At 39.4% G+C, this 23,820-nt stretch overlaps 1 protein-coding gene across 3 annotated transcripts; it reads left to right on the plus strand.

Moving 5' to 3' along the window:
- Window positions 1-1,320: 1,320 nt before the first annotated feature.
- Window positions 1,321-4,869, plus strand: LOC108257254 (cystatin-B). Of its 3 annotated transcripts, none has more exons than XM_017454860.3 (4): window positions 1,321-1,494; window positions 1,705-1,928; window positions 2,119-2,220; window positions 4,637-4,869. In XM_017454860.3, the coding sequence occupies exons 2-4, from the start codon at window positions 1,851-1,853 to the stop codon at window positions 4,754-4,756; spliced, it is 300 nt and encodes a 99-aa protein (XP_017310349.1). In that variant the 5' UTR covers window positions 1,321-1,494; window positions 1,705-1,850; the 3' UTR covers window positions 4,757-4,869. The 3 variants fall into 3 exon arrangements, with proteins under 3 accessions (XP_017310349.1, XP_017310347.1, XP_017310346.1); XM_017454858.3 differs by having other exon boundaries at window positions 1,322-1,494; window positions 1,773-1,928; XM_017454857.3 differs by having other exon boundaries at window positions 1,325-1,494; window positions 1,814-1,928.
- Window positions 4,870-23,820: the final 18,951 nt, after the last annotated feature.

Genomic DNA, 23,820 nt, shown 5'->3' on the forward strand with positions numbered 1-23,820 from the left:
GACATCACAAATAAATTAAATGCTAAACATGGGCACTTCAGAACAGATGGAAATTCCATTGTTTAGCCTTTGGTAAAAGAGTTAATCATATAATAATAATAATAATAATAATAATATAAAGTTTGCTCTTAGCCCTTAGCTACAGGAAACCAGTGGAGGGATCACAGCATGTGGAAGAAATTGGGGAAGTTGAAAAAAATGTCATGAAGCTGCATTCTCAATCAGTTGCAGGAGTTGGATGGCATGCAGATGAAGACCTGCCAGGATCGAGGTGCAGAAGTCCAGTTTCAAAATGACAAGGGACTGAACAAGCACCTGAGTGGCCTGTGTGGATAGAAATCGATTAATCCTGATGTTGTAAAGAAGAAATTGGAATGAATGCATGAGTTTAGAGATGAAAAGCGAGAAAGACAGTTGGTTGTCTTGGAGAAATGTCCATCGAGATCACAAGATCTCGATATGTGGGTGCATCTCTAGGGATCTACAGCAGGTCAATAGGGATTTATTTTCAGATGGTGAGCTGACATCCATGAAGACATCTGCTAGATATTCTGAGATTCATGCAGAAACATGAGTGTCTGAGGGAGGAAAGGACATGATGAGTTAAGTGTCATCAGCAAAGCAGTTCAGTTCAGTGTTATTAGTACAGTGTGTTTAACAGTGGACATTGTCCCAGAGCAGCTGTACAGAAATATATAAATTCAGGATATAGATTTTAAATATATAAATATATCCCTAATGAGCAGCCAGAGGCGACGGTGGTGAGGAAAAACTCCCTGAGACGATATGAGAAAGAAACCTTGAGAGGAAATGTAAGGGTGTTGTTGTGTATAAAAAATGAAGGAAATAAAACACAAGGGTAATAAAATACGGAGAATGAAAATTTAGTGAGAATATAGGAAAGAACAGAGTCATGCTCTCTTCCTTATAGACAATGTCTCTTAAAAGATAATTATAGCAAGGCATAGGGCCTGACCAAAAAGAGGAAGTGCAACAAAGCACACACACCCAAGAGCATGAAATCACTCATACACAGACCCAGAGTAGTCAGAATAACAAAGTAATGGCTAATGGAAATTTTACTAAATCATACAGCACATATGCTAATAACAATGCAGAAAAAGCATTCACTTACCCATGATAAAGGAGAAAAAGCACACAAGTGATAAATGTCCTCACTCAAAACAGCTCAGACATGCCATAAAAAGCAGAAGTTGGTCTTAAAAAACAAAGCACTTAAAAGTGCAAACGCAACAGGTCTCGAGATGTCTGAGGCGAAAAATAACCCCAGATAGGACATCACCCAGACATCACATGTAATGGTATTTTGGACAAACCAGGGGTGTTTCAACAGTATAAAAAGAGAGCCCCATTTCAGGGGACTTTCAGGTCACTCTGGGACATCCCTCTGTGTGGATCTCCTGTGGTGAGCAGCAATAAACCCTTGCTTTTCCCATTCATGGCTCTCTGTGATTTTGTCATCCTCAAACTGATGTAAGTACTTGATAACTTAGCTGTGTTTAACTTTCTGGAAAATTAGAAACAACAGTGTGTGTGTGTGTGTGTGTGTGTGTGAGAGAGTAAGGGTGTGTGTGTGTGTGTGAGTAAGGGTGTGTGTGTGTGTGTGTGTGAGTGTAAGGTTGTGTGTGTGTGTGTTTGTGTGTAAGGGTGTGTGTTTGTGTGTGTGTGCGTTTTCTCCAACAGGAAATAGACTTCATTAAAAATTCATCATGATGCAGAGTTGTGAGAGTATAAATATGTGGACTTTACAGTGAATCTCGTACGAGTTTGTGCTGAAATATTCTCACTGCAGAACTCTTCAGAAACTCATCTGAATCACCTGAAACATCATGTCTACTTGCATAGCTGGAGGCTGGACTAAATGGAGGACAACTGATGATGATGATGTGAAGAATATCTGCGAGTTGGTAAACACCTGTTTATATTAGCTGTTACCTTAATAATACTAACAACAACAACAACAACAACACCAACATTATTATTATTATTATTATTATTATTATTATTATTATTATTATTATTATTGTTGTTGTTGTTGTTGTTATCAGCAGTGTGCTTTGTGTGATTTTAATTAAATTTATTTACATTTAATTTCAGGTGAAACCTGAAGCTGAGGAGATGGAAAAAACAAAGTTTACTGTTTACGTCCCCCTGAACTACCGAAGCCAGGTTGTAGCAGGAATAAACTACGAAATGAAGGTGTGTGTGTTTTCATTTTACTTGACCGGTGTATATGTGTTAGTCTATAACATGTGCTCTTTACTTAATATATTTTAGAGGTTAATGTTCATTAAAAGAAAAGATTAAAAAAATAAATAATGACAATATAAAGGAAACCTGAGAGTAAAGATACTATGAAACCGAAAGTTTAAATAAAATTAAATCACCATGTCAAGGATTACATGTTTTTAAATCTGTTTATGTGGATCATCCACTGTACACATCCCTGTGAATGAGATGTTATGGTGGAAACGATAACATATTAGAACAAGCACATTACAGTTTCTCAATTGCTTAAGCACAAATGTAAACATTTGCACATTTTTTATTCCTTAAATAAAATTATTCTGCCCCAACATCCCATCTTTGGTCTGGGACAGGCCAGAGACTCTCGTCAACATCACAGGCTATATCGGCCCAAGCTTCTTCCATGGCCTGGAGGAGGTGAACATGTGGATGTGAGGTTGTCGGTCATACACTTTCCAAAAAAAACCCTCCTCTATCAGGTTTAGAAAGGGAGAATATGCAGGCAGAAAGATGGTGGAAAACCTCTCAAAGCAGCTTTACAGAAATATATAAACATAGGAAACAGATTTTAAATTTGTGAGTTTATCCCTATTGAGCAATCCGGTGGTGACGGTGGTGAGGAAAAACTTCCTAAGATGATATGAGGAAGAAACCTTGAGAGGAACCAGACTCAGAAGGGAACCCGTCCTCATCTGAGTAACAACGGATAGTGTGAAAGTAAAGGAAAGTTCATTATGGTTTAACATGAAGTCTATGTTGAACTAGTCCACTGAAGCGGTATCCTCAGCAATCTCCAGGCTGTAGCCTCCAGTTGATGAGAGCTCCATTCATCAGGATGGATCAGGCTGGTCTGGAGAGGTCAGAAAGGGTCAGGATCACCGGCATCTCCATAAAATCATGTGTGACTCGACAGAAGGAGAGAGGGAGAGGGAGGTAAAGAGAGGGAGAGATTATTAGGTATGCTTACTATCCTGTGATGGATAAGAGTGTGTACTTAGTGTAACAGAAAGTCTATTTATGGTAAGCTTGAGTAAACAAATATGTTTTCAGTCTGGACTTAAACACTGAGACTGTGTCTGAGTCCCGAACACTAATTGGAAGGCTGTTCCATAACTGTGGGGCTTTGTAAGAGAAAGCTCTTCCCCCTGCTGTAGCCTTCACTATTCCAGGTACCAACAAATAGCCTGCACCTTTTGATCTAATCTAGGCGTGGCAGATCATAAAAGACCTAAAGTTCACTCAGGTACTGTGGCACAAGACCGTGTTGTATCAAAATTTGCCTATTACCCAAAGACAACTGATATTTAACATAGAAACAGATACTCACATACATTAACCAGTTGAAGGACGAAAGTAAGACACTGGGCCCATGAGTGAGGAGAGGCAAAAGGTCCAAGTTTATTGTTGCGTGAGATCACACAGTTGAGACGTCCCAAGGGTGATCCCAAGAACCCAGAGCTGAAGCTCTTCTATTTATACAGTTTTCTTAGGGTCAGGATGACCCAGACACCAATATGTTTAGCGTTAGCTGTCCCGGAACACCATTACGTACATCAATTGGCACTGTTGAGCGATCCTTATCAAGCAGGTGCAGTTCCAACTCCAAAATATATTTTGTCTTGTTTCACTCTTTAAAGATAACTTGACCTTGTCTGTGTCACTCCTGACTGGAGTTCCGTCGAGAATGGACACCTTCAAACACACCATCTCTACATTATGAGTAAATTTTATGTTTGTTCTACATTTCTTTTTTTTTATGGTGCTTGCATGTACATTACCCTATAATAGTTTTTCATGAAACAGAATATGAAACAGAATAATTTTTGTTTTCTGCATACACACCAGGCCTCTGTGTGTGTATTTCTTAGTTGACCTTCTGCCTGCGTGCAGACGTACTCCACCTACGCTCTGAGGCCTGCCGCACTAATCAAATACATGTATTGTTATCTCCCTGTGCATTGCTTATCTGTGTGTTGTGTCTTAGGTGAACATCCGTTCTTACAGTCCACCAGCCCAGTGAATTCTCAATAAGATTACATATTACTCATACTAGGTCTCCCTCGTGTTTATTTCATGTATATTTTATATACAATAACCGTTTAGTGCTTTATAGGTTAATAGTAGTATTTTATAATCAATGCGAAATTTTTACTGCTGTTATGGGTTTTAAATTTTAGTTCAAAAGCCTGGTTATAGTGTTTAAGCAATCGAGAAAAACTGTAATATAAACCAGTGATGTGCAGCTTCACTACTGTCAGAGCTGCTGCTATAGAAGATTAATCAACACCTTCTGACCAATCATTGTGTTTATCTCTTCCTCTCTCTCCCTCTCTCTCCCTCTCTTTCTCTCTCTGTCTCTCTTTTTCAGGTGTTTGTGGGAAATGACTCGTGTCTTTTTCTGAGAGTTTTCCAGGGACCCGGTCCTGATCCTGAATCAGTGCTTCAGAGAACTACAGTGTTTTCACTTCCCAGCATCATTACCCATTAAAATCCCTGAATAATGATCTGTGTGTAATGAAATGTTCTTTATCATTGCTTCATGTTTGTGGTAAAGAGACAACTTAAAGACAATAATAAACTTCTTCAAATGATCAGTACAAATGTTGGTTTGAGTGTTTCATGTTCACACTTTGTTTTCACAATATGTTGTTGATGATGATCTTCACAGCATTTGGCAGACACCCTTATCCAGAGCGATTTACATTTAGCTAATTTATACAGCTGAGCATATGAGTATTAAGGGCCTCTCTCAAAGGCCCAACAATGGTGGCTTCGCAGTGCTGGGGCTTGAACTCCTGACCTTCTGATCAGTAACGCAGAGCCTTTAACCACTGAGCCATCGCTGCCACATAATGCTGATGATGATGATGATGATGATGAGGGATTAAAAATAAATAATCATTTAAGATTTCAGAGAAGACTCATTTTATCCTCATTCCACTTCTTGGGATTTTGTTGTGACTCCACTTCTGGATTTTGTTGTGATAGAACCAGATGGACATCACCAGATGCTGGGTTTCTTCCCTAGTGTTCCTCTGCCTTTTTTTAAAATCATATATACATTACAGCCTAGTGAAATTATTTTCTTCACATATCCCAGAAGTTGGGGTCAGAGCACAGGCTGAGGGTCCCTGGAGTAAAGAGTGTTAAGGACTTTGCTCCAGTACCAGGTTGGAGGTGCTGGGGCTTGAACCCTCTATCTTCTGATCAATAACACAGAGCCCTAACCACTGAGCCATCACTGCGTAGTGTAATGTGTACACATTACACTACGCAGTTACACTACGCATTACACTACACATTACACTACGCACATTAGTGTAATGCGTAGTGGACTGTAGTGGACAGTGGTGAGTGTAGTGGACAATGGTGAGCGTAGTGGACTGTAGTGGACAATGGTGAGTGTAGTGGACAATGGTGAGTGTAGTGGACTGTAGTGGACAAGGGTGAGTGTAGTGGACTGTGGTGGACAATGGTGAGTGTAGTAGACTGTAGTGGACAATGGTGAGTGTAGTGGGCTGTAGTGGACAATGGTGAGTGTAGTAGACTGTAGTGGACAATGGTGAGTGTAGTGGGCTGTAGTGGACAATGGTGAGTGTAGTAGACTGTAGTGGACAATGGTGAGTGTAGTAGACTGTAGTGGACAATGGTGAGTGTAGTGGGCTGTAGTGGACAATGGTGAGTGTAGTAGACTGTAGTGGACAATGGTGAGTGTAGTGGAATAACGACTTAAACTAGTGATTTGTTTTGGCCACAAGATGTCGCCATTGGGTCAGCAATGCCTTGAATGGCAACACAAAGGCGAGCTCTACACTGGAGTTTCAAGTCATAGAGCAAAATGCTTGTATAACACTGGGCAGAGCAGCGTGCTTCAAATTGGGTCTTTTGCTTGTATATTTCTCATTTGTAAGTCGCTTTGGATAAAAGCGTCTGCTAAGTGAATAAATGTAAATGTAATGTAAGTGATTACTTAACAAACATAACACATTTACAAAAATGACCAAATAAATAACAAAGCAAGAAAGTGAAATTAGAGTTGATTCTGTTAACATTCAATTTCATGAAATGTTAGTCAGTCTCTGTATTTCAGTGAGAAAAGAATTTAGATGCCTATCTGTCCAAAAAGCCAGAAAGGCCATGCTTTTATTTAAGGTTAGCACATTCACCTCACACCTCCAGGTTGGGGGTTCAATTCCCACCTCTGCCCTGTGTGTGTAGTTTGCATGTTCTCCCCATGCTTCGAGGGTTTCCTCCATGTACTCCGGTTTCCTCCCCCAGTCCACAGACATTCATGGTAGGCTGATTGGCATGTCCAAAGTGTCTGTAGTGTATGAATGTGAGTGTGAATGGGTGTGTGATTGTGCTCTGTGATGGATTGGCACCCCATCCAGGGTGTACCCCGCCTTGTGCCCCATGCTTCCTGGGATTTTAGTTGTGAAGAAATAAAAGTGCTTGTTTTCACTTCTTAATGAAAGGAAATTTTTATTTGCAGAGAGGTCCCCAATTGACTGGTAAGATTTGTCCTAAATTGGCACCTATGCAGCTCTACACACAGACACACACACACACACACGCGCACACACACACACACACACACACACACACACACACACACACACACACACACACAGAGCGATGTATATTTGCTTGTATTTTCTCATTTGTAAGTCGCTTTGAATAAAAGCGTCTGCTAAATGAATAAATGTAAATGTAATGTAATGTATACACTCAATTTTGTCTTTGTGCACCTGACTACACCAAGCCTTTTGATATTGGTTTTGATATTGTTGATGTTTTTCTGGGTTTTACATGCTCAAGTTTATTGACTCACGTCTTTGCTTTGCTTTATTGAGTGTTTGCTTATCACCTGCTCATTTTTGACCTTGAACCTGCCTATAACGTTCTGGACTTGTTTACCTGTGTGAGATTCAAGCTGCAGAGGAGACAGAAGGGAGAACCAACAAAAAAGAAAACCCAAACAGAACCTCAAAGAAGCTGCTTTACCTGCAACGGCGTCCTTTACAAAACATTAACCAATGAAACAGATCAAAATAATCAATTTTTGTTCATATTTTGTTCATCAGTTTTTTCAGGAAGTCTTAAATTCTCCTAGCAGGATCAATTCTTTCAACCAATCAAAGATAACGACCTTAAAAGTGGTGCACCACTTATCAATAAAGCAGACTTTTCAGACACAAACACAACATATGTGTAGATCTCATACTAAATAGTTTCAGAAATTAAAACACAATCTGAGATAAAACAAAGGCGACCTGAGTAAACACACAGTACAGTTTTTAAATGATATTGTATTATTTGTCGAAGCAAAAAACATTATCCAATACTAACTGGGCCTGCGTGAAAATGTATTTGCCTATAACACTGTTCAATCTCATCTACACTTAAATAGAACTTTTTCAGCAGCATGGAGTTGGTTAAAAGATCTTAGTAACACACTATGATAAAGTTGAATGAAATTCCAGAAATGATGAGGAAGAAGGTGATTGAAATGCATCAGTCTGGAAAGGCTTACAAAGCTATTTCAGAGGCTTTGGTACCAGATGGGCTGGATTGAGTATTTCAGAAACTGCGGAGCTCCTTGGATTTCACTGTTTATAATTAGCAGATACTCACACAACTGACTAAGAAATGCTGCAGAAATGTTTCAGTGTGTGCGTGTGTGTGTGGTAATTACTATATATTCAGTCATGTGTTAAAAAAAAAAGTACACCCAATTGGAATTGTTGGCTTTTTTGCCATTGTTGAAACAGTGCCTATTAATGACATTGATGTACTTCAACAAAACCACAAGGAAAAAAGTTTTCAATCATTTATTCAACAGATCAATATTGATAGATGTGATATTCTTCTGTGGAAAAAGTAAATGCACCTTTGGCCTGAGAAGCTAGTATTGCCCCCTTAGCAGAAATAACTTCTTGTAGGCATTTTTGCATAATTGTCCACCAGGTTTGCTGGAATTCGTGACCACTCTTCCCTGTGATATTTTTTCAGCTGTAAGATGTTTGAGGTTTTTCTTGCTTTTTCTTGTTTTTACTGCCTGTTTCACATCTCTCCACAACATTTCAATGTGATTCAAATCCGGGCTTTGACTCGGCCATTCCATAAGCGTTCATTTCTTCTTTTTGAGCCGTTGCTTGATGGATTTGCTCGTGTGTTTAGGATCATTATCCTGTTGAAAGGTCCACTTCAGTTCAACTCCAACTTTCATAAAGACGACCTCATGTTGTCTTCAAACACTCTTTGATACGATGCAGAATTTGTAGTTGAATCAATGAATGCAAGCTGTTTAGTCCCTGAGGCAGCAAAACAACCCCAAACCATAACATTTCCACCACCGTGTTTCAGAGTTGGTATGAGGTGCTTCTCCTGAAAAGCTGTCTTTAGTCTGTGCCAAACATATCTGCTGTTACTATTGTCATGAAATAGAGGCAGAGACGGAAGCGAGTGCAGGTTTGGCAGATTTAATAACAAGAAGTCCAAGGGTAAGGCAGAAATCCGTAGTCAAAAAACAGGCAGAGGTCAGGCGATCAGGCAAACAGGCAAAACTAGGCAGAGCAGAGAATCAAAGTCAAAGGAGTAAACAAAGATCAAACTCAGAATGGAAAAACAAGATAACAAGGCTTGGACAACGACAGAGACTAGGCAGATGAACATTACTTCACAAAGTTCAAATGTTCACAAGGTCTCTTATAAGCTGCGTTGTGAGTGTGTGTGAGATTAGGTGCAGGTGTGTGTAGTTAGAACTCCGGAGAAGGTATGTGTGTGTGTGTACGGGAAGTGTACTTCCTTTCCGGCCATGTTTGTAATTTGTGGTACATCCTGGGAAATGTAGTTGCTGGTTTGCTGTGATTTGACAACTATGACCAAACAGCTGAATCTTTGATTCATCTGTCCAGAGCACATTATTCCAAAAGGCCTGGTCCTTGCCTATATGCTCATTGGCTGTAGTCTTGCAAAGGCTTTTTCCTGACACGCCTCCCACGCAGGTCAAATCTGTGTACTCTCTTTCTGATTGCAGAAGCATGCACTTTCACACTAACAGCAGCCAGACTTACTAGCAGATGCTGTGATGAAATTTTGGGGTTCTTGGATAATTTCTTTTTGATTCAGACTTTGTTTGATAATTGTTTGCTAATCTTTGACCTTTTTTTTTTTTTTTTTTTACATTTTTTTTAATTTTTGGAATTATGTTTTGGATTATCCGTCTGGTTTGCATCTTGCATCTGCACTTGCATCTGTCTCTGCCACAAGACAAAATTTATGATTAATTTCAATTTTTGCAGCGATCCAAAACGTTGGATTGTTACACCTCTAATATATACAGTCATGTAAAAAATAAGCATACCCCATGTAAGTAAGTAAGTAAGTAAGTAAGTAAGTAAAATTTATTTGTATAGCACGTTTCACACAGCAACACTGACCAAAGTGCTGAACAGAGTACAGAAAGTAAAATAGAAACAGAATTAGACCAAATAAAAGCAGACAACAGACAATAGAAAAAGTCAATAAAAAATTTGTTTAAACAATTAAAAATTTGATCAAAAAGCCTGGTAGAAGAGATAAGTTTTAAGCCTATTTTTAAAAGTAGTAATAGAAGGTGCAAAGTGGATGTCCAGTGGCAGTTGATTCCATAGACGGGGGGCTGCAACAGTAAAAGCTCTATCACCCTTTGTTTTTAACCGCGAATGAGGGACATGCAGTAGAAACCTATCAGAAGAGCTTAGACATCTGTTTGATGAATGTGGATTAAGAAGATCCACAAGATATGAAGGAGCTTGATTATTAAGAGTTTTAAAAACAAACATCAGAACCTTAAACTGAATCCTAAAATGGACTGGGAGCCAGTGAAGCGATGCTAAAATTGGGGTGACACGATCAAACTTCTTTGGAAGTTTGCATAGAAATTATTGGCTTTTCTGACATTTTTGCTGCAAAGGGCCTGCTGATGGATAATGCAGTGCAAAGCAATGGCCTCTTCCACACCCTCCTCTTCCAGTTTTCTTTGAGCAAGTGCCACCAGTCCATTTCTCCTCCCTGTCATTGATGGCGCTCCGTCGGTTGTTATTCCCAGCAAAACTCTTCTATAGTAAGCTGGCATCCACAATGGCATCACACAGCTGGCGGAATATTTCCTGACCGGTGGTCTGGCCATGCATTGGGATCATTGTGAGCAAATCCTCCATCACTTCAAAATTGTCATCAACACCATGGACATATATTGCGAGCTGCGCAGTGTCAGTGACGTCTGTGCTCTCATCAAGAGCGACTGAGTATGAATGGAAATGTTTAGCTTTCTCGCGCAGTTGATTGTAAATGTTACCCGACAGGTCAGAAATGCGCTCCGCCACTGTGTTGGCTGAAAGGCTGATGTTGCTAAACTGACCTTTCTTTTCCGGACAGACTATACTTGCAGCCTGTAACATGCACTGTTTGATGAACTCGCCGTCTTTGAATGGCTTTCCTGCCTTAGCAATCATCTCACTCACCACGTAGCTAGCTTCAACTGCTGCATCACTCTCTTTGCTTGCTTTTCTTGAAAAATTCTTGTTGCCTCAGTAGACATGTTTTAAGTTTGGCGACCCAGTCCTCTCGCTCATCTCCCTGGTATTTTGCATACTCCTCAGAATGTCTAGTTGAGTAATGACGTCTGATGTTATACTCCTTGTGCACCGCAACTTTATCTGTGCATATTGGACACGTCGGAATGCCCCTGTGCTCTACAAAAAAATATTCCGTTTCCCACTTCTCCTGAAGACATGACTGGGTGACAAAAAAACGTATTTGCACTGGGTGACACTCCCGAAACATGTTTCAAGTGACCAATGTTGATAATTCGTGTTGTTGTCACGAGCCTGAGCTATGGTAGCCCACAAGTGTTAAAAAATATAAAACGCCCAGGGCAACGACTCACGCAGGTGCATGTGAGAAAAAACACGCGGGCCGCACTAACACTAATCTTCATATATAACAAATTTTCTAGTCTATCAAGGAGAATAGTGTGATCTATAGTATCAAAAGCTGCACTAAGGTCAAGTAACACAAGCAGCGAGACACAATCCTGATCAGAGGCCACTAGAAGGTCATTTACTACTTTAATTAACGCTGTCTCTGTGCTATGATGAGGTCTAAATCCTGACTGTTGCATTTCATGAATGTTGTTCCTATGTAAGTACAAGCATAACTGCTTTGCTACAACCTTTTCTAATATCTTAGAGATGAAGGGGAGATTTGATATTGGTCTATAGCTGGACAGTTGAGAGGGGTCAAGGTCAGGTTTTTTAATCAGGGGTTTAATAACTGCTAATTTAAGTGATTTAGGTACATAGCCAGTGCTTAGGGAAGAATTGATTATATTTAAAAGTGGTTCAATTACTCCTGGACCAATCTGTTTAAAGAAACATGTCGGTACGGGATCTAGTATGCAAGTTGATGAATTTGCTGAAGAGATTAATGAAGCTAGTTCGGTCTCTCTAAGGGGACTAAAACATTCTAAACGTTGATCTGATATTGCTATATTATTGTCCATAGGGTTAGCTATAATACTGTCTGGTTTTAATTTAATAATCTGAATTTCACATCTAATATTTTCAATCTTACCACTGAAAAATTTCATGAAATCTTCACTGCTATGTAATGATTGAGTGTTTCTTTCTGTAGTGGTTTTATTCCTAGTTAATTTTGCTACTGTGTTGAATAGAAATCTCGAATTGTTTTTGTTATATCCTATTAAGGTGGAGAGATAGACATTTCTAGCATCGCTAAGAGATTTCCTATATTTCAGTAGGCTCTCCTTCCATGCTGTTTGAAATATCACCAGTTTGGTTCGATGCCATTTACGTTCTAATTGTCGAGTTGTCTGTTTTAAGGTTCGCGTTTGATCGTTATACCAGGGTGCCAGTTTTTTCTCTCTAATTAATTTTCTTTTGAGTGAAGCCACTCTATCTAGCGTGTAGCGGAGTGTTGACTCTAAGCATTCAGTCGTCTGATCGAGTTCTATCGGATCAGACAGTGATCCAAATCTAACTGATGTCTCTGAGAGGTTATTTATGAAGCTCGTTGCAGTAGCTGATGTGAAAGCATGTTTTACGCGGTAGCGAGGCAAGGTGGAAATATTATGATCAATACGTATTATGAACGAGATAAGTTAATGGTCTGAGACAACTTCAGACTGCGGAAAAATTACAATATTTTCTATATTTAATCCGTATGTTAGTATGAGGTCAAGAGTGTGACCACCATTATGAGTAGGTCCGATTACGTTCTGATTAATCCCTACTGAATCTAAGATGGACACAACCGCTAATCTTAGAGGGTCTTCCGGGTTATCAAAATGGATATTAAAATCACAGGCGATTAATGCTTTATCTACAGAAACAAAAAGGTCTGAGATAAAGTCTGCAAATTCACTAAGGAATTCAGTATATGGCCCTGGGGATCTGTAAATAATAATTAGAGGAATTGACTTATTTTTTGTGGCTACATAAGTTATACTGGTATAAAGAATTTCAAAATAATTAAATTTATGACTAGGTTTTTGTGTGACGCCTAGATTTTGACTATGGATGAGACCAACACCTCCTCCTCTACCAGTTGAACGAGGCCGATGTACATAACTGTATCCAGGAGGACTGGCTTCATATAATGCTATGTACTCGTTTGGTTTAATCCAAGTTTCCGTTAAACACATTAAATTACATTCCTGATCAGTAATGATTTCATTAACAATAAGAGCCTTAGACGCAAGAGATCTAATGTTTAATAGTCCTAGCTTCAGAATAAAGGTGCTGGATGTACATTCAATATGATCTAATTTTATGTTAATTAGGTTACTAAAACAGACGTGTGTTGAAAGACAAGTGTTGAACTATTAATTGAACATTGCTTATGATGAATGTTGTTATTGTTGGATGATGTACTTACGGTAGGAAGTCACTTGGTGTGTAGTGCCTTGGAGATGTTGTCTGACAGCAGTTCCGCTCCGAGACTTTGGGAAAGAGCCATTGATTTAGGGCTGAGTGGATGAAAGTTGTTATCAAAATCTGAAATCATTCATGAAATGTTTATGATAATAAATGTATAACCATTACCCATATAGAATGCCACAATGTATCATCCATCCATCCATTTTTGCTTATCTTACTGGGTCGTGGGGAACCTGGAGACTGTCCCAGGGAGCATGTGGCACTAGGAGGGGTACACCCTCGACGGGGTGCTAATCCATCACAGGGCAAAATCACACATTCTCACACATTACGGTCAATTTGGACATGCCAATCAGCCTACCATGCATGTCTTTGGACTGGGGGAGGAAACCGGAGAACCCAGAGAATACCCCTGAAGCACGGGGAGAACATGCAAACTCCACATACAGGGCAGAGGTGGGAATCGAACCCCCCAAATATGCTAACCATTAAGCCATATTATTATTATTATTATTATTATTATTATTATTATTAGTAGTAGTAGTAGTAGTAGTAGTAGTAGTAGTAGTATTGATGTTGATAAGGATGATGTTTTAACTGTTAAAAATTAGGAGTTTTTTTTTTTTATATATTTCTACTGAAATGATGACAATAGGAAATAAGGACGTCTTCTGTAAAGGAACTTAATGTGACCCTCAGATAAGAAGATCAAGTGGCATGAATTCACACATTTCATAATTGCACGAGGGCTTTCTAATGATGACTTTTAAAAGATGATTAAGATGCTTAAGATTAGCTACAGAAAGTATGATTGAGTGTTTTTATTCTCTCAGCCTTGCAACTTATAACCATAAGAACCTTTGGCACAGAAGGGGGTGGGCTGGAGGTGGGCCAAATGCAGGCCTCCATGGTCTATTGGCCCATTTTAGGAATAAGATCCCAAGATACGTAAACTCCTCCAGCAGGAGTAAGGTGTCTCCTCTCACCTGAATGGACCATCCTGTACTATTCCTGGACAGACCGATGGTCTCAGATTATCGGAAGGTGCTGATTTCGTTCCCAGCTGCTTCACACTTGGCAGTGAAACGGTCGAGTGTGTGTCGGAGGTCCAGTTCAGATTCTGCCAAGAGGAAACCATCATTTGTAAAATGTGGGACGTTACCTCTAGCCTCCAATTCTGGACACCTCTCCATCCTTGACTCTCTCAACTCTCTTCACCTGAGTGTCCAGAACACACAGCCTCAAACCTGATGATGCAATCATAAAATCAGTTATTGACCTTTGACCCAAGGTTCTCCAGTACCAAGTACACAGTTTCAGATCCTCACAATCATGTCTATTCTAGTAAATAGTGTGAATGAAAAATGTATCTAATTGTTCCTTGGAAAATCCTTTTGTTTGTTCTTTTAAAATAATACAGTGCTCCAGGAGCTCAATGAGTGTATACTGGATTGTAAGAATTGGATGCCAAGGAATTTTGCCCTTAACTAGCACCAAAGCGCACCCCCAGTCAATGACATGCCCTCCACCATGCTTGAAATATGGTGTCAAGCACTCATCTTGCAACTATTCAATTGTTCTGTGCCTTACAAATGTTCTTCTTTGTGACCCAAACGCTTCAAACCTAGATTCGTCTGTCCATAACACTTTTCAATTGACCTTCTGTGTTCTTTTGCCCATTTTATCCTTTTCCATTTACTGGCCAGTTGCAGATATGCCACTTTCATTGAAACTCTGTCTAGACTGCCAGGTAATGTCTGAATGATTCCAAACTTTTAAATGATAGTGTCAGAGATCTAACAGTCCTAGCTTCAGATCAAAGGTACTTGCTGTGCATTTGTTGTAATTTAATTTTATGATGAGTTTTTCTACATTATTGTTTAGCTCGGGAAACAGACACAGTCTCAATATGTTGGAATGTGAATGACAACCAAGTGTAGTTAGCAGCCTGCTTGTCTACTCCCTGGCCTTGGCTGTGGATCGTCACTGATTAACTAGGCCTGTTCTGATACTATGTGCTATGCTTCAAGATATGAGAGAAAAACAGAGATTATCATGTCACTGAGAAATTGCAAACTCAAAATTTAAATATTAAATATAATTTATTATTATAATAATTATTATTATTGTATAATCTTAGATAAGAAAATGAGGAAGTGGCATGAATTCACACATTTCATGATCTCACACACCTTGGCCTTAGTCTCTCTGAATGGTGAGGGTTTAAAAAAAAAATATTTCTACTAAATTGCTGAGAGTAAGAAATAATATCATCATGTGGGAAGAACAGTTTTTCTGCTAATACACTAAACCCCATTTTCTGAACCAAATGCTCAGTGGCCTAAATCTATTTGTCAAATCAATCATTCTTTTCGCAAAACCTTAAACAAGTTCAGGTGCAGTAGTTAGACACCATTTGCAAAGCTCATCCACTCTTTTTGCAAAACTATAAACACGTTCTCACTCAGTAAAAGACATTTTGCACTGTAATGCACTCATGTTGCAAAATGGTAAATGATTGGTTCAACCTCAACCAGCAGTTCATAAATATTTGCCTTCCTCTATACAACCCTTTCCTCAACCCAATAGAAGAGGTTTTCTCTGCGTGGTGGTCAAAGGTCTATGACTAAAACCCATGTACCAGGGAAATCTGTTACAGTCAATGGATTTAGCCTGTCAGGTCATAGATGGCGTGTTATCAAGTCTGGATCTGGCACAAAAGAGGGTATTTCCCCCACTGCCTGGCAAGAGACAACATTGCTTGTGAATTGTCTGGCCAGACCCAGCAGAAGAGATGTGATTTTCTGTGCAGCAGAATGATTTTCTCATTGACTTTGATTTTACAGTTGCACAGCATTTTTATGTTACTGTGATATGCTTTTCATTTACAACCCCAATTCCAAAAAAGTTGGGATGCTGTGTAAAATGTAAATAAAAACAGGATGTAAAGATTTGCAAATCTTATAAACCCATATGTTATTCACAATAGAACATAGAAAACATATAAAATGTTTAAACTGTGGAAACATATGGGAACATGATCCAGAAATGCAGAAGTCTTCTCTGGACCAAAGCTCATTTAAAATGGACCGAGGCAAAGTGGAAAACTGTTCTGTGGTCAGACGAACCTAAATTTGAAATTCTTTTTGGAAACCATGGACACCGCATACTCTAAACTAAAGCGGACTAAAGAGGAGAGGGACCATCCAGCTTTTTATCAGCGCTCAGTTCAAAAGCCTGCATCTCTGATAGTATGGGGTGTCTTAGTGCCTATGGAATGGGCACCTTGCACATCTGGAAAAGAATCATCAATGCTGAAAGGTGTATACAGGTTTTAGAGCAACATCTGCTTCTATCCAGATTCCATCCCATCTTTACTTCTGAAAGACTCCGCCTCTCTAAGATCCTCTTTTTATACCTAACCCGAACTCCTAACCCTCTTTTTATCTTACTGACCTGCTGCCAATTAACCTAACTAGTTGCAAAATATAACCCCAGCCTTATAAATGACCTTATTTTTTCCTTTGATATGTTTTCTGTGTTCTATTCTGAATAAAATATGGGTTTGAGATTTAGCGTCCCAACTTTTTTGGAATTGGAGTTGTAGAGTTTTTGCTCTTTGGGCTTTTGCTGTTGGACTACTGTATTTTTTCAATATGCAAGTGTTGAATATACAATTATACTGTATTACCTGAAGTACTTACAATATATAATGTATTCCTTGTTATGATTAATATAAAATAAGATAAGATAATACTTATAAATCCCCAGATGGAGAAATTAGGGTGTCACAGCAGCAGTCAAAAAAAAAAGACCAAAAAAGAAAGAAGAGTTAAAAGAGATAGTAAGGAGAACAATACAGGGATATATAAAGAGTATATACAGGATGTATAAATATGTATAGACATAAGCACAAACTCTATATACATTATATATATCTATATACACATACATATGAGCAGTATATACTGCAAGCAACAATGTACAGTCCCACTATACAAGTAGCCCATGTACATATTGCATATATACAATACTATATACATATTGCAGCTGTATGGTATGATCAGGGTAGACATATAACAAAAGCTTTGAAGCAGTGATGTGATGTGTGAGCAGTGCAAAAAGTACAGTATGGTATCCATATGAAAACAGTGTAGCAGCGTATTTGTAGTGTAGTCAAAAGTCAAAAGTAAGGTCAAGGGAGGGGGTGGCTAGGTGTTGTACAGTCTCATGGCTGTTGGAACAAAGGAACATCTGAAGCATTCTGTCTTGCACCTGGGGGGATGAGCCAGTGGCTGAAGATGCTCTCCATCTGCCATAGCTCAGCATACAGTGGATGAAGAGGGTTTCCCAAAATGGACCTGATTTTATTTCTTATTCTCTTCTCCACCACTGTCTCCAGAGTGTCCAGTTTGTGGCCAATGACAGAGCTGGACTTTTCACCAACTTATTGAGTCTGTCAGCCTCCCCAGCCTTAATTCCACCTCCCCAGCATGTCACAGCAAAGAACAGGGCACTGGCTACTACAGACTGATAGAACATCTGCAGTAGCTTGCTGCTAACGTCAAACGACTTGAGTCTCCTTAGAAAGAACTGTCTGCTCTGTCCCTTCCGGTAGATATAATATATATTATGATTATATATAAAATGTATTATATACAATAAAAACATTTCTCTAACTACATGCTGTGGACATTGTGTTCTCCATTTTTTGATGCAGTGTCTAATGAATGCTCTGTAGTGGTTTTATATTGTCCGTCTGTGTGTACGGTCTGAAAACATTGTTTGATATTGCCAGAAGAGTCAGAGGTTTTGTGAATGTAGTATGAAGATTTGCTTTTGTGTTTAAAGTTGTGAGGAAATTGGTGAAGATTTCAAGAAATGTGTCTTAGCAATTGAGAAAAACTGTAATGTGACCTTTAGATGAGAAAAGAAGGAAATGTATTTTTTCTGTAAAACATGGTGGAAATGTGTAGTTTCAGTGAGAGTTCATGTTGACTTTGGTTAGCTGAGTTAACCACAATGATTATTGTCTAATTCAATCTGAGAGGATGAATTCAGCATTATTTAGAGATAATTGCATTTTTATGATAATCCTATTTTTATTGCCAAACATGTTATGCACTAAATTAGTACCAAAATTCAACCCTTGATATGTATTAAGTATTGTTGGTAATAGCGGTTTCCTTTATTAGTAAATCATGTAAAGTGCTAAAGCATAACAATAAACGTATTTAAAACTGAAATAAAAATAAAATTAAGAAATGGTCTCTACAGTTCAGACACAAGGGGAAAGAAGTTCATCTGCAGAGACCTCGATCTTTACATCTGCACTCAGTGACAACATGAAGGTGAACATAAAAACTGAGTCGAAACAAAAACTATAACATAATTTACACATAATAATGTAATATTTAATGTTATAATAAGATTCTGTAGATAAAAATCACGGTTTAATTCTTTCATTCATTTCTGTAAAAGTGAAACTACAATTACAAAACTGTTGAATTAGAAAATATTCAAATAATCTTATTTTTACAAAACCACATAGTGGACATTTCTAAAATAATACAGGTTGTACAGACCTTGTGTAGGTCTTATTCAGTTCCGTGTCGTCTCATGTGGTTAGTGTGGTGTTTTATTTAGCACTATGGTCTTGAAAGAATGTTGTTTTATTTCACTGTGTGCTGTACCAGCTATATACAATTGAAATGAGAATAAAGCCACATAAACCATAAACCTTAATAAAGCTCCTTCACTTGTCATTAAACTGATTTCTGCATGAATTAATTCATCTGTAATAGTTTTTGCATACACACACACACACACACACACAAACACACATACATAAACCAAAGATTTGTGATGCATTTATGCAGAAATCATTAATTTGTTGTTAAAGGTGATTTTTATTCTGATTCATGGTATATATGTACAATAACTGTATGCATGTAAGAGTCTCATCTCACTTTTACTTCACTCGCAGCTAATACAGTCACAGGCCTCGGCCGTTTCAGGCCGGTAATAAACGGTTTTATATATTTACAACATTTATATATTTATATAACCTGAGCATTATGAAAGTCATATCAGAAGAGCATGAATCTTTTTTAGTGTACTCTGTGTGTTTTACTGTAATAACAATAAAACTCTTCTGTATGAAAGGCTATATGAGTGTTTCTTCTCAAGGTGGTCTTGGTGAACTCTGTCCCCTGGACTGCGCTTGCGTCAGCACTCCAGGGACCTCTGGACTTGGTGGCGACATTGCCACAATTTTGAGTAATGAATTCAAATGTAGGGTCCTGCCCACAAACGTGTTCTTGATCTTTGAGGTCCAATTGCTAAAGATTGAGATTTTGGGTCTGTCACGTCTCGTGACGTGAGGAAGTTCAGATGGATGCAAGCGCAGTATGAACAGGTTTTATTTAGGAGAGAGACAGGCAGACAAATCCAAAACGTAATCCAAAAACAGGCCAAAGGTCAGGCGATCGGCAAACAGGCATACACAGGGCTAGGCAGGAATCAAGGTCGTGGTCACGGAAAATGAACCATGAAACATGACATAAACTACGACTATGGATTTAAACATGAACCCTGTGACTGTTGTTATCTATCGTAATTTCTTATCTATTCTAACTCAATATTCCGCGTTGTGTGCTGGGAGGTGCGCAGTCTATATACAAACATAATCAGCCTCGTAATGGCTGACGGCTGAGGGCGATTCAGACGCACATGAAACAACAACCAATGACAGAACAGGGAGGAGACATAACAGAAACATAAACAAATGCACGTGTCGAAATGTCACGATTGTCCACAAGGGAAAAGCAGGTGCTCACGCACCTGCTCGTGCACGCGCGCTCACATGCTCCACAGCGCGCTGCTTAAAGGGGAACTCGTGACAGGGTCCCGTTGTTTGTGCTCTGGTGAACAGGTCCCCCAAATTGCACAAGGACTTTAGCTATCAATGTCCTCATTTCTATCTGATTTAGTGTCTGGCTATACTAGATTGCTGATTCTTGGGGACTTTAACATTCATGTCTGTTGTCCAGCTAAACCTTTGGTAAAAGATTTTTTATGTCTTATGGAATCCCTGATTCTTGTGCAATTTGCCTCTTGTCCTACTCAGAATTTAGGTATCTGCCTGACGTATCTGTCTGAAATACCTGAAATGGATCTGATCTGCATATTTTATCCAGATGTTGGGAAATGCAGTAAACAGATTTGTTATATCAGAAATAAAGTTTAAATCAGTTTGGCAATAATAAAAAAAAAGGATTATCATAAAAATGCAATTATCTCTAAATATCAACCAACAATCACACGACAACCATCACTCAATAAACATAACCAATAAACTGTCAAAGGCCGATTCATAATACAACAACTACTACTACTACTAATAATAATAATAATAATAATGATGATGATGATGATGATGATGATGATGACGATAATAATAATCCCAGTAAACTGACTGCTAGAAAAAGCTAAATGAAGCTGATCACATGTTATTGGAGTCTCTGTCTCTGATCCAATCCCAGGCCTTTTCTCATTTCCTGTGCAAATTACTGCAGTTTTATTTCAACACACACATCTTCTGACTCTGGCTGCTGCATTCTGAATTTAGTGGAGCTTGGTTCCGCGATAGCAGCATTTCCTGCATCATGTCTTAGATTAGTAATATTTCTGAGATTAAAAGGCTTTCCTAAAAATATTATCTACATGAGCTTCAAATGAGAGACTTGCTGACTTCACAAACTTGGACTAATCAGGGAAGCAACTCGACAAATGAGATATTCCTTCGTAACTTAGTTAGTAACTCACCTCACCTGAGGAGATCTCACCCTCCTCCATGTGTGTGAGATGTTCTCCTGTAGCACCTGCACTGCACTCTGGGTTTTCACTGTGTGACATTACAGAGTTTAATGATTCAGTGCTGTTTCCTGGGATTTTAATTGGGATTTTCTCAAAGATTTTCAGCGTGCTTCTTCCATATATTTTCATCTCTAGCGTTTTCTCCACCGTGGCTGAGTTTATCCACTTCGGTTTTCTTTTGCTTGAGTCCTGTGTGTTCTCCTGCTTCAACTTTGTAGGATTAGTGACAGTCTCGGTGTCCGCATTAAGGCCAGTATCACCGCTAACACTTCTGCTAATACCCACAGTCACCTCAGGTTTAGCACCTATGCTATCACCAGCACCAGGGTTAAGATCAGCGTCCGTACAAGGATTAACATTAGTGTCAGCATTGTTTACAGTGTTAGCATCGTTAGCATCACTGTTGGGTTTAGCGCTGACTTCTTCAATCTTAGGCTCCACTGTGTCAGTGCTGTGATGTTCATTACCCTCGATCTCTGGTCCCCCGGTGTTCTCCCACTGACTGTCCTCGCTAAACTGGCGCTGTACCTCGTCCGTGTTGCTCCCCGAGCTCCTCGGCTGCACAGCTCTGTGTGGACAACTCAACTTTTTATGCCCGATGTCCCCACACTGAAACATCTCAGGCTTTCATTGCTGGTGATCACAGTGTAGCTTCTGTCTCCATGCTTACATTTAAAACGTACACTCACCGATCACTTTATTAGGAACACTACACTAATAGTGGGTAGGGCCGCCCTTTGCTCTCAAAACCACAAGATGGATTCCACAAAATGTTGGAAACATTCCTTTGAGATGCTGGTCCATGTTGACATGAGTGCATCACACAATTCCTGCAGATGTTTCAGGTGCACTTTCATCCTGCGAATCTCCTGTTCCACCACATCCCAAAGATGATCTACTAATATACCAACAACAATGATGTTTATTTATATAGCACATTTAAAAGCAACACATGTTGAGCAAAGTGCTTTACATGGCAAGGACCTAACATCCATCCATCTTCTACCACTTACTCCTTTTCAGGGTCACGGGGAACCTGGAGCCTATCCCAGGGAGCATCGGGCACAAGGCGGGGTACACCCTAGACAGGGTGCCAGTTCATCACAGGGCACACAATCACACACACTCACACACCCATTCATACACTATGGCACTTTAGACATGCCAATCAGCCTACCATGCATGTCTTTGGACTGGGGGAGGAAACCGGAGTACCCAGCGGAAACCCCCGCAGCACAGGGAGAACATGCAAACTCCACACACACAGGGCCACGGTGGGAATCGAACCCTGGAGGTGTGAGGCGAATGTCCTAACCACTAAGCCACCGTACCCCCAAGGACCTAACAATAATAAATAAATAATATTCATAAATAAGATTTTCTGAGGAATCTTTAGATTAGTTAGACATTAACCCTAGATACCTGAAGAGGCAGGATTGTGTCCTGTTTTTTTTTTCCCCCTTTATATGCTTCCCCTGGGTTCTATTTTTTGGAACTATGATATTTCCTTTCACTGCTATGCTGATGATACCCAATTATATTTGCCAGTCTCCTCTGCTCTTGAGGTCCAGTTAGGTCCTCTCTATGTTAACAAATATGTCAACAATCTTGGAGTTATTTTTGCCTCAAACTTGCACTTGGACCACACACACCTATGTAGGACAACACAGACCTACACAGCACTACACTGACCTACACAGCACTACACTGACCTACACAGCACTACACACACCTACACAGCACTACACAGCACTACACAGCACTACACACACCTATACAGCACTACACAGACCTACTCACACCTTCACAGCACTACACAACACTACACAGGACTACACAGCACTACACAGGACTACACAATACAACACAGCACTACACAACACTACACAGACCTACACAGACCTACACAGGACTACACAGATCTACATAGACCTACACAGGACTACACAGCACTACACAACACTACACAGCACTACACAACACTACACAGGACTACACAGGACTACACAACACTACACGGGACTACACAGCACTACACAAGACTACACAGCACTACACAGGACTACACAGCACTACACAGGACTACACAGCACAACACACCACTACACAACACTACACAGCAATACACAGGACTACACAGCACTACACAACACTACAAAGCACTACACAACACTACACAGGACTACACAGGACTATAAAGCACTACACAACACTACACAGGACTACACGGCACTACACAACACTACACAACACTACACAACACTACACAGCACTACACAGGACTATAAAGCACTACACAGGACTATAAAGCACTACACAGGACTACAAAGCACTACACAGGACTACACAGAGCCATGTTTCCTTTCAATTACTCCAACAGCAATGTTAACAGCACTCTCTTTTACCTGCAGACTAATTAGCATTTTTAGTACTGCTATTTGTTTTAGAAATGCAAATTACATGCCATAATTTTTTCCATTTCTTGTTCTAAAATTTTTTTGATTAATTAAAACAATTTAATTTAATTAGTTTGAGGTGTGTTTCACGAAGTCAGAATGTAACAGCTATTAAACAAAAATAGTTTTGTGTCATGTCTGTGATTTGTCTATTTGCTACAAAGTAAACAATTGTGTGAGCGTCCTCTACGTGTGGTGATTCAATCCTTTGGGCCAGGAGTAGTAATACATTAAACATTCCATTAAACACATTATTACATGCCCTGGACACAGCT

Source organism: Ictalurus punctatus, chromosome 24, assembly GCF_001660625.3.
Source record: "Ictalurus punctatus breed USDA103 chromosome 24, Coco_2.0, whole genome shotgun sequence".
Lineage (NCBI taxonomy): Eukaryota > Metazoa > Chordata > Actinopteri > Siluriformes > Ictaluridae > Ictalurus > Ictalurus punctatus.